Below are 12,285 nucleotides of genomic sequence, written 5' to 3'. Positions count from 1 at the left end.
TATTGAAACAGATGTGTTGAAACAAATGTGTTGCTTAATAAATTTGTTGTAAACCATTGCAACACTTCTGCAAAGAACAGCATTTATTTGGGAATATAAATCAGTCTAATGCATCCTTGCTGAATAAAAATATGCTGAATTAATGCTGACCCTAACATTTTCAACAGTTAAAGTTGTGCCTTGATCAAGATGTAAAAAATAAATAAATAGTATTTGATCATTTAACATTAAAATTTGGTAAATCTTTGAAACAATGCAAATTAAGATATTTTAATAAAACTTAATGACACATGAATCTAAGTTTTGGTTTCCTGAACTTCCTAATTAAAAATAACCTAATTTGTATTTTGAAGATTAACCAAAATTCTATGAGTTTGAAGCAACATGGTGAGTAAATGGTGACAGATTTTCTTTTTTGGGCGAACTGTCCATTTGAGTGTTGCATAAATAATGTCACAATTTATATAAGAGCATATTTTAATATAATATGCTGCATTTGAAAGATGTAAAGCATTTATTTCCACCTGCTGTGTCTTAATTAAGGTTTCCTTTGTGAACTCAAAGTAGAGAAGCAGAAATTTGCTTATGTAATCTTTCTACCATGTGTTTAGCATTGTGTTTGTCCTCTGAAAGTCTTGGGGTTTAATGAAATAGTTCTCATGAAAAGGCTTCTGACTCATTCTTTTCTTCCTGTGTTTTTGCAGTGGATGAAGAGAAGTTGGATGAGCGAGCAAAGCTGAGTGTAGCCGCCAAGCGCTCTCTTTTCAGGGTATGTGGTGTTCGAGTGTCTGTGCTTCTGTTCCAAACCCTGAAAGTGGGCTGCTTCCTTTCTACTGTCTATAAAGACGGCATCCTAACCAAAAGCTTTTTAAGTGGCTTATTCGAAACACACTGTGTTGGCCACAACCCTGCAAATGGTTATGCAGACCACACAAATATTGTCCCTTACATGAAGTGCACATAAGAATCAGCCACAGCTCTGTTGATTCCAATGGTGTCTAAGCTAACTATTTGATGCTCTAATAAACACAGCAAGTGCTTAACAAACCAATATTGAGAGAAGTTCTGCATTTCAAATTAAATAGCACAATATTCAGTTGTAACTTTTCAGCGCGGAACAAAACATGACTGTTAATCATTCTGCCATCTGAATGAAAATTCCCCCTCCACACACACACATACACACACATTCAGTTCTCTCTTAGATATAGTCCAGCACAAGATTGATGACTAGCAATCTATCTTAAACTTTCAGTTTTCTTATTTTTGGAACAAAACTTGTCTGTCTGTGGTTGTACATACTTATTAATTCCAGCAGTTGTGTAAAGAGGACACCCCTCAGTCCATTACCCCTAAATTCACACATCATGCAAACATGCACATTCCACAGATATGACATTTAAAACTCCAGGAAATAGCCAATTGTGACCATCAACACAATTTAGTGAATCTAATAGAAACCTGACTTAAAGGAAAAACATGTGATATCTTGAACAAGCTAGTAAAGTTCCTCAGTCAAATGCAGCATTTGAGTGTTTATTTTGTTAGAAGTAATTGTGCAAAGCTTTCATTCAAAGCCTTCCTGTGTCTTAGGAGCTTGAAAAGACCTCAGATGGTTCAGTTTTGAAGGCATGGAGCCGTAACCCTGCTGTTGAACGCAGGCTGAGGAGAGGACAGGATCGCTCCCGCACTCAACCCGTCACCTCAGAGGAAGTGGTCATTGCTGCTACGTAAGTTTTATAGCATGTGACGTGTTCAGTAATTCAAGTTGAGAACACACACAAAAAAAAATCACTTTTTTACATTTGTTAGTTTCAAAATTTGGCAAGATATAAATGTTGGTCTTAATTTTTTTTTTATGTTTTTGAAATGCGCATCATTCTGTAGTGTCCTGCATTAGGCAAAATTATAACAGTCCACCATGACTAGCTAATCAAATCGCATGTGAATAAATGCAAATATTCCCTAAATATACCCAGTAAAGACAGTGATGTTTTCAGGATGCACCGGCTTCCCTTTAAATTTGATTGATGATTGCGCCTGTGCCCGCCTCTGTTCTTGACAAATCACGTGAATGCAAGCAGAGTCTATGTTTGGTTTGGCTTAAAAATACGAGTGTTTTATAATGGACAATGCAGAAGCCTGAAGGTGTTTTTTTTTTTTCCATTTTGAATGGATCCTTATAGTAGCCTGTACAATCAGGTCAAGTCAGTAGGTTTAGTGATCTTTTTGTTATTCCATGTGGTCCTGTTTGATATTGCAGCTTGACCAGTGCTTAATTGCATAAAAAATTCTCTAAACAAGTTTTGTGTTGCATTATATAGTTTATAAATAAATTGTAAAAAAGTATGGGGGAATTAGGTGGTTTACTATTTGCCCTTCACCGTATGCCATGGGAGAAACAATTCTGGAAAATGTTTTTATTTTTTTTATTTTTTATTTCTATATCAAATAGAGATCATGATCCTCCTACAGATAACTAAACAAAATAGCTTGTCTACTTGAGGTTCTGGCAAAGTGTTAATTGTTGCAGTCTATACAATATTTTACATTTTAATTATTTATTTGCAAAATCTGCACCTCTTTTTTGGCTAATATTAATTTCATAATGATCCTTACTCCGTGAAGTCAAGTAGCAGAAGTTATTGAAAATATGCATTTTGCTGGCCCATTTTGGAGTGAACTAAATATGCAAGACTAATCTTACATCACTGTTTAACACACAGGCAATTTATCCTTTGCTGGGCTACTTAAAAAAACAAATGGGGACATAAATTAAAAATATACCCACTTCTCCAGCAGACACCACTACACCACTGTGCATATATATGTATTTATAAACAAAAATGTCAGTCTATGTACAAGTGTGCTGTAAATAGAATAGAACAGAAGTATGTACTGTACACTGTTTTACATTCTATCCCTTCCTTTTCTTCTGTGGTGTGTGTAGCTATGATCTGTTTTCTTCAGTTTTTCCCTGTGTCTCTGTTTCGTTCCTTCTGCTCTGTGTGGTTTAAAGTGTCCCTGGCCATTTGTCACAGTCCGTGACTGTACAAACCTCTGTAACGAGTGTTCCTAGGCCCACTCTAGTCAGCAGCTCTGTGACCAAATCCAGGTACCCAGGACACACATACAGACACTCCCATGAGCGTGTGTGTGTAATACAGGCATGGTCACTCTTATCGGTACTAATGTTTGTCACTGAGAGCTTGCATGTTCAACAATTTCTTTAGATTCATGCATCATGAGAAAAGTAATCAACTTTTGTATTGTGAAATGTCATTACAATTTAAAATAAACATGATAAAGGATAAAAAACAAGATACATTTTTCCTGTAAATCATGCTTCAAAAATGTTAAACTTGTTAAACAACTTGTTAAAGTCAAATTAAGGATCAGTCCAATACAGATCATTAGTTTACATTACTAGAATTAAGAGTGAGAATTTCAAAAGCACACCCACATTTTCATGAATATCCTGATCATCACTGACTTGTGTTGAGCTGTAATATATCTTATTAATATTTTTTAAGGTCATGAAAAGTTAGCAGTTGTTAAATGTGTCTGAATTAGTTGTAAAAGTATGACACATTGCTTGGAGGGATTCGAGTCATGTCACTTGTGTTTTCTTGCTTCATCAGCAATATGTTGAGCAGATAAACTGCATGACCTTTTATCTGCTCATGCTACTGTGATCTTAATATGAAGAATTTTTTTTTTTTTTGTCATTGAAAATGTTTCATACATACATTAATTCATTTGTGTTTATAATTGGACTGCTGAATGAACAACACTTCCAAAATGTTATCTAGCTTTATTCATACTGTAACATGAATCACGATTGCTTGTATATTCTATGCATGCCACGTGTGTTTAATCCACGTTTATGCAAGTAGTTATTTACACAAAATGTTGTGATTCTTCAGTATTATTATAATTATATATGATAAATACAGTAATGCAGCCCAGCCTTACAAGTGATTATAATGGAATTAATATGAAACACATTGTCTGGTGTTGATGTGCCCTACAGCTTGCAGGCTTCATCCCAGCAGAGCTCCATAGTGAGAGAGCAGGCCAGAGAGGTTCGGCTGGCTCAGGAGACAGTGGAGACAAGTCGAGCTCACCATGCATCTCCAGAGGAGGATGGCCTAGAGGAGCCAGATCTATCCACGCTCAGTCTGGCAGAGAAGATGGCACTCTTCAACCGCCTGGCACAGCCGTCCAGCCACGGCCCTCGGGCCAGGGGAGACACTCGGTCACGCAGAAGTAATGCCCGCTACAAGACTCAGCCAATCACACTAGGAGAGGTTGAACAGGTATGTAACATTTCTGTATCTTCATTAAACACTTATTCAGTGAAGAATTAGTGCATTAGTTCAGTGCATTACTCATCGTGTAATTTAAATCATGAATCATGACTGGCCATTAAATTAAGCACATATGGGTGTGATCTTTTGGGTGTGCACATGCTTTTGGCCATTTATAGTGTATGTCAGTTAAATACTGGAGGACAAGAGAAAGACAATTAAGCTATAAAGCAAGTGAGAAATCTGGGGTTAAGAAGTCACAGGCTGATCCTGGAATTACATACTCTGAGTAGGTACTTTTTTTAGTTTTTAATACTTACTTTTCATACTTAACTTTGAAAATGATGTTCTGTATAGTATTAATGTGTAGGGTGAATGAAATCAGATGCATTATATTTGTAATATTGTCATTGTTGTGACCTACAGCAAAAGTTGCATTGCTTTACTACCATTCATGTCTTGTTTTCCACCTATTTTATGTTGCATTTCACTTTATAAAAAGGGAAATTGAGTCTGTGAGGGATTGAAGTACGTCCCTACAATCTTTTAGCAAACTTTTGAAAGCTAATGTGATGGGTTTTTTTTTGTTGTTGATTTAATAGTCAACACCTAGATACACAACAACGATGTGTTTTTTTTTTTTTTTTTCAGTTAATCGATAATAACCATACATTTATATTGTGTCGTTAGACTTTCACATTTTTAATAGGTCTACTGATTATTTTCTTATCGAAATGTTTAGCGATATTGTTATTATATTTTTGTACATATCGCCCACTCTTACTGTGTACCCTGATTTAAGTTTATTGGGCATATGTTGAAGTATTGCATCCACAGAAATGTAATCAATCTTAGTTCTACGCGCACAGACACATACGATTGAACATTTAAAGAGGTTTGTCTCTGATGCAGGATGATTCTGATTCTGAGATGTTTGACGAGGAATCGGAGTTCTCAGAGCTTCTGAGTGATCTGGAACATGTGAGGATACCAGAGTCCTCTAGAACCGTATGATATTTTGTAGAAACCAAGGTTTTACTCAGCCTGCAGTAAAACCAATGTCCCGTGTCTTAGAAGCAGTTGTCCTAATGCTTCAGCATATATGTCAATATGTGCCAGTAGGCTAAATTCTGGCATTTCGTTTAAGCATCTTGCTTAGATGAACGTACAATTTCAAAGAAGGCATGGAGGTAAATGCTTCTGTTTGTGAATGTAGTTCCAGATTGCTGGTAGTTCAAGTACAGGCTTCGCAGTCTTTATGTGCTTTTGAAATGGGGTTGAGAAAGGTAACAGATATGATGTTTTGTCTGTTTATTGTGTTTCATGTATAAACATCATTAGTGCTGGGTTATTCTGCAAAGAAATTTGCTGTAGTGTGTTTTGCTTTCTGTGATTAGAGAAAGACGAAGCATGGAAAAATTGTGGCAAATGCACACTGGAATGTGTGTATAATGAAGAAAGAACTATTTCTAATCACTATAGACTATTATTATAGCCCATTTTTAGGGCTTTCTCACATGTGCTTTCTCCCTTAGTTTGATTCATTTAGACATATCAGAACAGAGTAAATGTGCTTACATCACCTGATCGAGTCTTGGCCCAATTGAAAACTCTGGGGTGGTTGCTTCTGGTGAAAAAGCAGTATAACCCAACAAACCAAATTGTATTGTAAAGCAAAATGTTATTAAAAAAGATAGAGGTAGTTTGTTGTTTTCCAACTGCAAAAAGACACTGCTGCTTTGAAGTAAAATTTCCCACATACTGCCCACCTCTATTCATTATTGTTCATTTCTATATTTACTTTTCGATGATCTTATTCTAAATGGACACCACAACTGTATCACAGTAGTGTTAAATATAATTGATTGTGTATGTGACTTAGTGTCTGTTTCTGAGGGCATGATGGGAACAGTCGGGTTCAGTATATAAAGGGCATGGCTTTGTGAATTGTTTTGTTATTGGCTGATTTGATGCTTGCCTTTCAGTTACAGGAAATGCAATAAGTCAGCCTCTGATTAGTCAGCATGATTGACGTGTGTCTGCTGATGAACTGTTGATGAATGTGCTGTTTCCTGCCCATGCTGACTCACTTTTTGTTCTCATCCCATCCCTCTCTCTTTGCTCTAATCTTTCTCTTTCTCATATTGCTCACTCTGAAATCTCCTATCCTTTCCCTTTCTGCTGAAACTCTTGATCCTTCTCTTTTATTGCACTCTTGTAGCTGCAGCCTGCAGGTGGAGCTTGTTTTGCATCCACCTCTACTTCGGCCCTGAGATCCTCAACCGTTTCCACTGAACATGCTGGTGACATCCATCTGACCATGCCCAATGTATCTGGTCCTGCCTACTATGAGAAGACCCTCTCCCCACCGTATCAACCTCAAGCTGCTCATCAGAGCCCAGAGGCGGCCCAAGGAGAAAAGCAGTTATTGAACATGGGGAAGAGGAAACACCCCTCTCCAGAGAGCATGAAACAGACACCACACGCTCAACCGGCTAGTGACTGGGAGGAGTATAAAGGGCACAATGAGGCTCTGGTGACCTCTCAAGACCCTTTAGTAACAGATGGAGAGCACAAGTCAAAGGCAGCCATGTCAGGTAAAGAATATAGATATAGGTGATGTGTTTTTTAAGTGGCACATCTTCTCATACGTTTCTGTACTTCAAGGTATTGTTATTTAACTTATCTTTCCTAGTTAATAATATGGCAAGATGCTCACTGTAAGAACAGTGCACAGACACTGATATATATAGTTAGACAAATACAGTGAAACATGTACAGGTTGGTGACCCATCACCCAATAGATTCTATTCTTAGGGGAAATTGATGGATCTATATAGAGAAATAGATTTCTTTAAAAAGTGTCATTGATATTTTTAAATTAATGTAATTAAGGTCACACAAATGGAATAAAAACATTGTCTAAATAATCAATATTATACAAAAAAATGCCAACTAAAAATTTTTGCATCTTACCCCAAGGTTCTGATTTGACGGTTCAATCTAAAAAAATAAATAAATAATAATAAAAAAAATTATATTCTTACAATTCGCACAGTCATATACTGTTTTATCCAGGATGGCTTGTTATGAAGGCTTCCTGCAGTGTCTGCTGTACATGTGGTCTGTGCTGATGTGCGTCAGTTCTGTAGAGTCTTCCTGTTTGGTGTCTGTCATTCAGCTGGTGGTTTTAAACTTTTCCCCATTTGAAAAGACAGAAAGATGTCTGTCTGAGCCACATGGCCACAGCATGAGCAACAAAGCTTCCTTTTATGCTTAGAAACTGACACTCATTTCCTGTGTTACATTTTCATCAGTTTTACTATGCGTGTTTCGCATGCTCAAGTGAGCATCAACTCATGACAGGACGGAGTGTGTGTGAGAGAGTATGGCTTTGTTTGTATGTGTCTGGTGGCTCCGCCTGTCAGTGAGCTGTTATTGATTGAATCACTGAGGCTGCTCTAACCCTTTCCTGTATCTGTGTTTAACAGATCTTCCTGTTCACACAGCCACAGTACGTGCAGCAGCAGCTGTATCGCAGGGCTCATCCTCTTTACGGAGCAGCTCTCTCGCACCGCACGCACACGCAGAGTCTACTGGACACCTCTCAGAGGACAACAGGAGAGAAGACGAGCAGGAGACTGACTTTAAACCAGAGGAGGGAGACAAGTTCTCAGACATCATGTCTACCCGACAGATGTCCATCAAAGAGAGGTGCGTATATGAAAGCATTAAATATCCAAAATGACATCTTTTGAATAGTTTGTTAATTTTATGATGTGGTGATATGGAAAAAAAGTCAGCATAATGTCATATGTAAGTGTTTTCTCTTGCATAGGTTAATGTATACATACATATAGATGTATAATACAATCTGATACCTAATCTGATATTTTTATCTCTATAAAGCAGGACATTGTAAATTGTAGAAAACAAAGCTGCCTTAGTCTTTTTGTGTGTGTGTGTTCCACTTTGACTATTTGGGGAAAGTGGGTTACATTGTGTATTCTGAATATATATGTCAGTTCAATTCTATTTAGAATGAGAGCTGGGAGAAAAATTACATTAGAAATGGAAACATCAGATGCTCCAAGTCCTTACACAACATTTTTGACTATAAAATAGGTCATTGTCGATAGTAATGATGCTGTTGTAATGTCTTCGTGCCATCTGACTGCGTCCTTGTGTTGTGGTCTGACAGCAATTACACAGATGGAGGAGGACAGATATTAGAAGAGAAAATAAAGCATATTCCAGTTCCGTGTAACAGTATATTGTGTATAACTCTGTATAGTTTGGTTTTAGTTTTGTAAGAGCTATATCACTGTGTCCGGTTTAAGATCAAAGTATTGTGTGGGCAACTGTCTGTTGCCATAGGAAGCAAGCTGATGCAAGTTATTAAAATTTATTAATGACAAAATGAAAACCACTCATATGGGAAATTCCTGTTTGTTGTTGTTTTTTAACTTTTCCACAAAGATAAATTTATTTGCAGAAGAAATTTATGTTTGTCATGAATGTGTAGTTACACAATCCCAGTCAAAAGTTTCAACACACCTATTTGTTCTTCAATAAACCTATTTGTGTGTGTGTGTGTGTGTGTATGTGTACGTGTATGTATATATGTATATATTCATATATTCTGGATTGCTTTTCAACAGTATTGAAGGAGTTCCCAAGCATGCTTGGCTCCTGTCAGCTGCTTCACTATCTGGTCCTTCTCATCCAGTAGATGTTTTTGTCAAGAAATAAAAGTCTACACAATTATTAATTAGTAAATGCATCTACAAAATTAATTTCAGGCATTTAAGTGTATATGAGATTTTAAGATCTTTTCAAGAATTGATGATGACCCATCATTGTGTCTCGCAGGCTGGAACTGTTGAAGAAGAGTGGAGAGGAAGACTGGAAGAACAGGATAAATAAAAAACAGGATGTGGTGAAGGTCGCTGTGTCTGAAAGACACGCCCAGCTATGGGAAGTGGAGCAGAGCTTCAAGAAGAAGGTAACCTCTGAACCCTGAACTGTCTCAGCTGACTGTACAGGTCATAGGTATATTGGAACATCTTGTATTATCAATTCCAGTTGATGAAGAGCAAATATCATGCAACTCGTTTATTTTGTGGATTAGTAGTTTAGTTTGCATTTGTTGCATAGTCCAGCATTTCAGTTTAGAATTGGCCTTTGTGCAGTTGAGTAACTCTAAACAGAGAAGGGTTTGTGCTAGTCATTGTTTTCTTATCTTGTATCATTTCACTTTATTCTGTCCTTTCTGTTAGCATGGTTTTGTGGTGTGCACGGGTCACTTTTCAGTTGTTTTTCAAATTTATTTAATTTTCTTCGGTGTGAAACTTGAGTTCTAATCTGACGCAATCTCTATGGCAAATAAGTTTGCTCAGAGCTAGCTAATTTATATACTTTTAAATAGTGTAGTCTGATTGTTAATGATGTTTAGAAATCATCAAATTAGAGGTATTATTTATGCACTCTTAATATATTGTGACTGGAAAAAAAGGGCTGTTATAGATCAACGTGGTCATCATGAACGTGTACATAATTTTTCAAGTAAAGAGTTCTGGATTATTTGTATGTTTGATGCAGTACATGTATGTGTTCTTTACCTGCATAATCTCTGTCTTTCTGCTAGTCCACTACTTAAATGCATGCTTTTTTTTTATTATTATAATAAAACATGTTTCAAAACATTGCATGCTTGATGCTAATTCTCTAAAACGTTGGGGGATGTGGTGAGGTTTTACATGCCTTTCTCTGTTTGGATTTATTCTCTAGATTATTTACTTCACTTGCAGGGTTTTGATATCTTCAGGTTGCATTAATTCTGTAATGTGATTTTCTTATAAAATCACTTATTGCTAAATTCAGCATAGGAGATTAGCTATCATTAGAGCCAATACTTAGCTGAAGATCTGGCAGATCAGATTCAACAACAATTTATTTACAAGATCTTCTTTCATCAGTGTTTAAGTCTTCCTGTGATCTTGTGGTGATGTACTGTATGCAGATAGTCTCAAATCACTTAGTCTACTTAACCCTTTCCTTTCTCACAATAAACTGCAAGCTCGTATTCAGATCTGCCTCCATTCAATCCATCGCTTGACTCAGGTGTACATGTAAATATGGGAGAAAATATTCAGTTGTATTCCGTTTCATTGTGACTTTAATACTTGTAGACCAAATGGTACTACAGTTTTTCTTGCTGATTTAACAAATTAGTTAACTTATAATATGAGTAGCATTTTAATATTGAGAATCTCAATCCGAGTTACTTTATTATTAGAAATAACTCGGGTAGCATCATCAGACTGCATAATAAACATGTTTATTCTTCACTGTAACCAGATTAAAGGTTAAATTCAGTATCCAAACTTTTAGTAGGGGATAATCTCTCCCCTGTTCATTTACCCCTTTTTGTAGGATGATGGGATGATGATTGATGACTTTGCCGTGTCTGATCAACTTTGGGTAAGGCTGTTAGCCACTGTGCTAACAAGCTTAGCATGGGTATAGCCAGTGTGCAAGAGGGTTCTGGTTTATTTTTTGTGTTTAATCCTTTAATCACGGTGATGTCAGTGTGCTGTCATGGTGTTTCGGATCATGTTGTTAATTCAGGATTACCCAGTTGCTTGTGGTGGTGATTTGTATCTGCTTGTTCCTCTCACATTGCTACCATGGTGACGTTATGTGTTCTGAAATTTAAAAGTTTATTTCATATTTTATTTTAACAGCCATTGTGTTGGCTTTGTCATTTTACCCAATGGTGACTTCACGGTTACAATGTGGTATTAATTGCCTTGTTCAACCACTCTTATAGATTAAGCTAACTGAAAGCCTGTAGCCAAAGTCATACATTTTACACAGTGATGGTATCAATAAATGACAGCTTGATGAGCCAGTGAATTTGTGATTTATTTAAAGTACTGCATCTGCCCACTTATTTTATTTCATTCCAGTACTTTCCATTAGGGTTTCTCTTGAAACTGCTTGATTGACAGCATAGTTGGAGAATGATTTCAGCATCATTAGATTCAAGGTGGTTGTACAAGGATGGTGATTGTGTGTTGTATTTTAGATTTGACCATAGCATTGTAGAAAATTACTTTTTCTTGTCATGTGGTTATTTAGAGGTGACATTTTGTCTAAGACCAGACCAGTGTCACCTGCCTGCTGCCTGTCCCTTGGACTTCCTCTTCATTCCCTCCTGTTTTTTCATGTCTCTCCCTCTTTTGTCTTGCCTTCCCTCTCTGTACTGTCTGTAGGATCCTGTCTTTTCCTCCTCCTTTTCGTGTGCCTCTGAACCACTGGATCAAATAGCAATCCTTCCCAAGGTGAGCAAAAACACCCAATGTAAACTATCCTCTTCATTCCACCCTCTGATACTGACAGCTACCCTCTTTTGACCACTAATATATTTTTTCCCCCAATTTTGCTTTCTGCCTCATACAAAATCCTTTTAAATGTATGGTTAAGAAAAACATGTCAGACCAGACAAAGTCCATCTTACAAAATACAGGTGCAGTGTTTCAGGGATGGCAGTTCATTGCCTGTATATTTTACCTGTCTTATACTTGTAACAAAGTTATGTACATAAATGGTAACAAAACAAAAAGAAGAAATATAATTATATATATATATATAAAAAAAAAACATCTGGCTTCAGGGAACATCCTTTTACTTTGTTTTTAGTTTATAAGTGTACACATACTTTTTTTTTTACTTAAAGGTAAACAATTGTTACTACTGTAACTCATTTATATTCTGCACAGTGTAACAGTGCACAACATATGTACAAGTATTTCTTGAAGTCTAAGAAATTGCCTCCTTGTATTTCTTGGATTAATTTGAATGGCACTCTCAGTTCTTGTCTTCTTGACAGATTCTTGTCTTCTACTAATTAACTCTTAAACTCTTGATCTTTAAATAACGTTGTGTCTTTTTTAAAATACATTTTATATAC

At 36.5% G+C, this 12,285-nt stretch overlaps 1 protein-coding gene across 21 annotated transcripts in view; it reads left to right on the top strand.

Annotated features, from left to right (window-relative positions):
* LOC113111835 (supervillin-like) overlaps positions 1 to 12,285 on the top strand; it is a 73,961-nt gene that overhangs the window by 46,572 nt on the left and 15,104 nt on the right. For 12 of the 21 annotated variants that reach the window (XR_003293367.1, XM_026276976.1, XM_026276966.1 and 9 more), the window contains 10 exons: positions 705 to 769; positions 1,594 to 1,730; positions 3,020 to 3,115; positions 4,034 to 4,319; positions 5,223 to 5,291; positions 6,532 to 6,907; positions 7,802 to 8,024; positions 9,183 to 9,315; positions 10,746 to 10,793; positions 11,588 to 11,656. Coding sequence is in view for 20 of the 21 variants with exons in the window: in XM_026276976.1 (XP_026132761.1) it covers positions 705 to 769; positions 1,594 to 1,730; positions 3,020 to 3,115; positions 4,034 to 4,319; positions 5,223 to 5,291; positions 6,532 to 6,907; positions 7,802 to 8,024; positions 9,183 to 9,315; positions 10,746 to 10,793; positions 11,588 to 11,656 (1,502 nt within the window). In the remaining variant the exon portion in view is untranslated. The remainder of the gene's footprint in view (positions 1 to 704; positions 770 to 1,593; positions 1,731 to 3,019; positions 3,116 to 4,033; positions 4,320 to 5,222; positions 5,292 to 6,531; positions 6,908 to 7,801; positions 8,025 to 9,182; positions 9,316 to 10,745; positions 10,794 to 11,587; positions 11,657 to 12,285) is intronic. The other 9 variants (XM_026276971.1, XM_026276983.1, XM_026276967.1 and 6 more) reach the window with 6 other exon arrangements.

Source organism: Carassius auratus, chromosome 12 (genome assembly GCF_003368295.1).
Source record: "Carassius auratus strain Wakin chromosome 12, ASM336829v1, whole genome shotgun sequence".
NCBI lineage: Eukaryota > Metazoa > Chordata > Actinopteri > Cypriniformes > Cyprinidae > Carassius > Carassius auratus.
The sequence above is the reverse complement of the archived record's forward strand: the minus strand, read 5'-3'. Positions and strand labels throughout refer to the sequence as shown.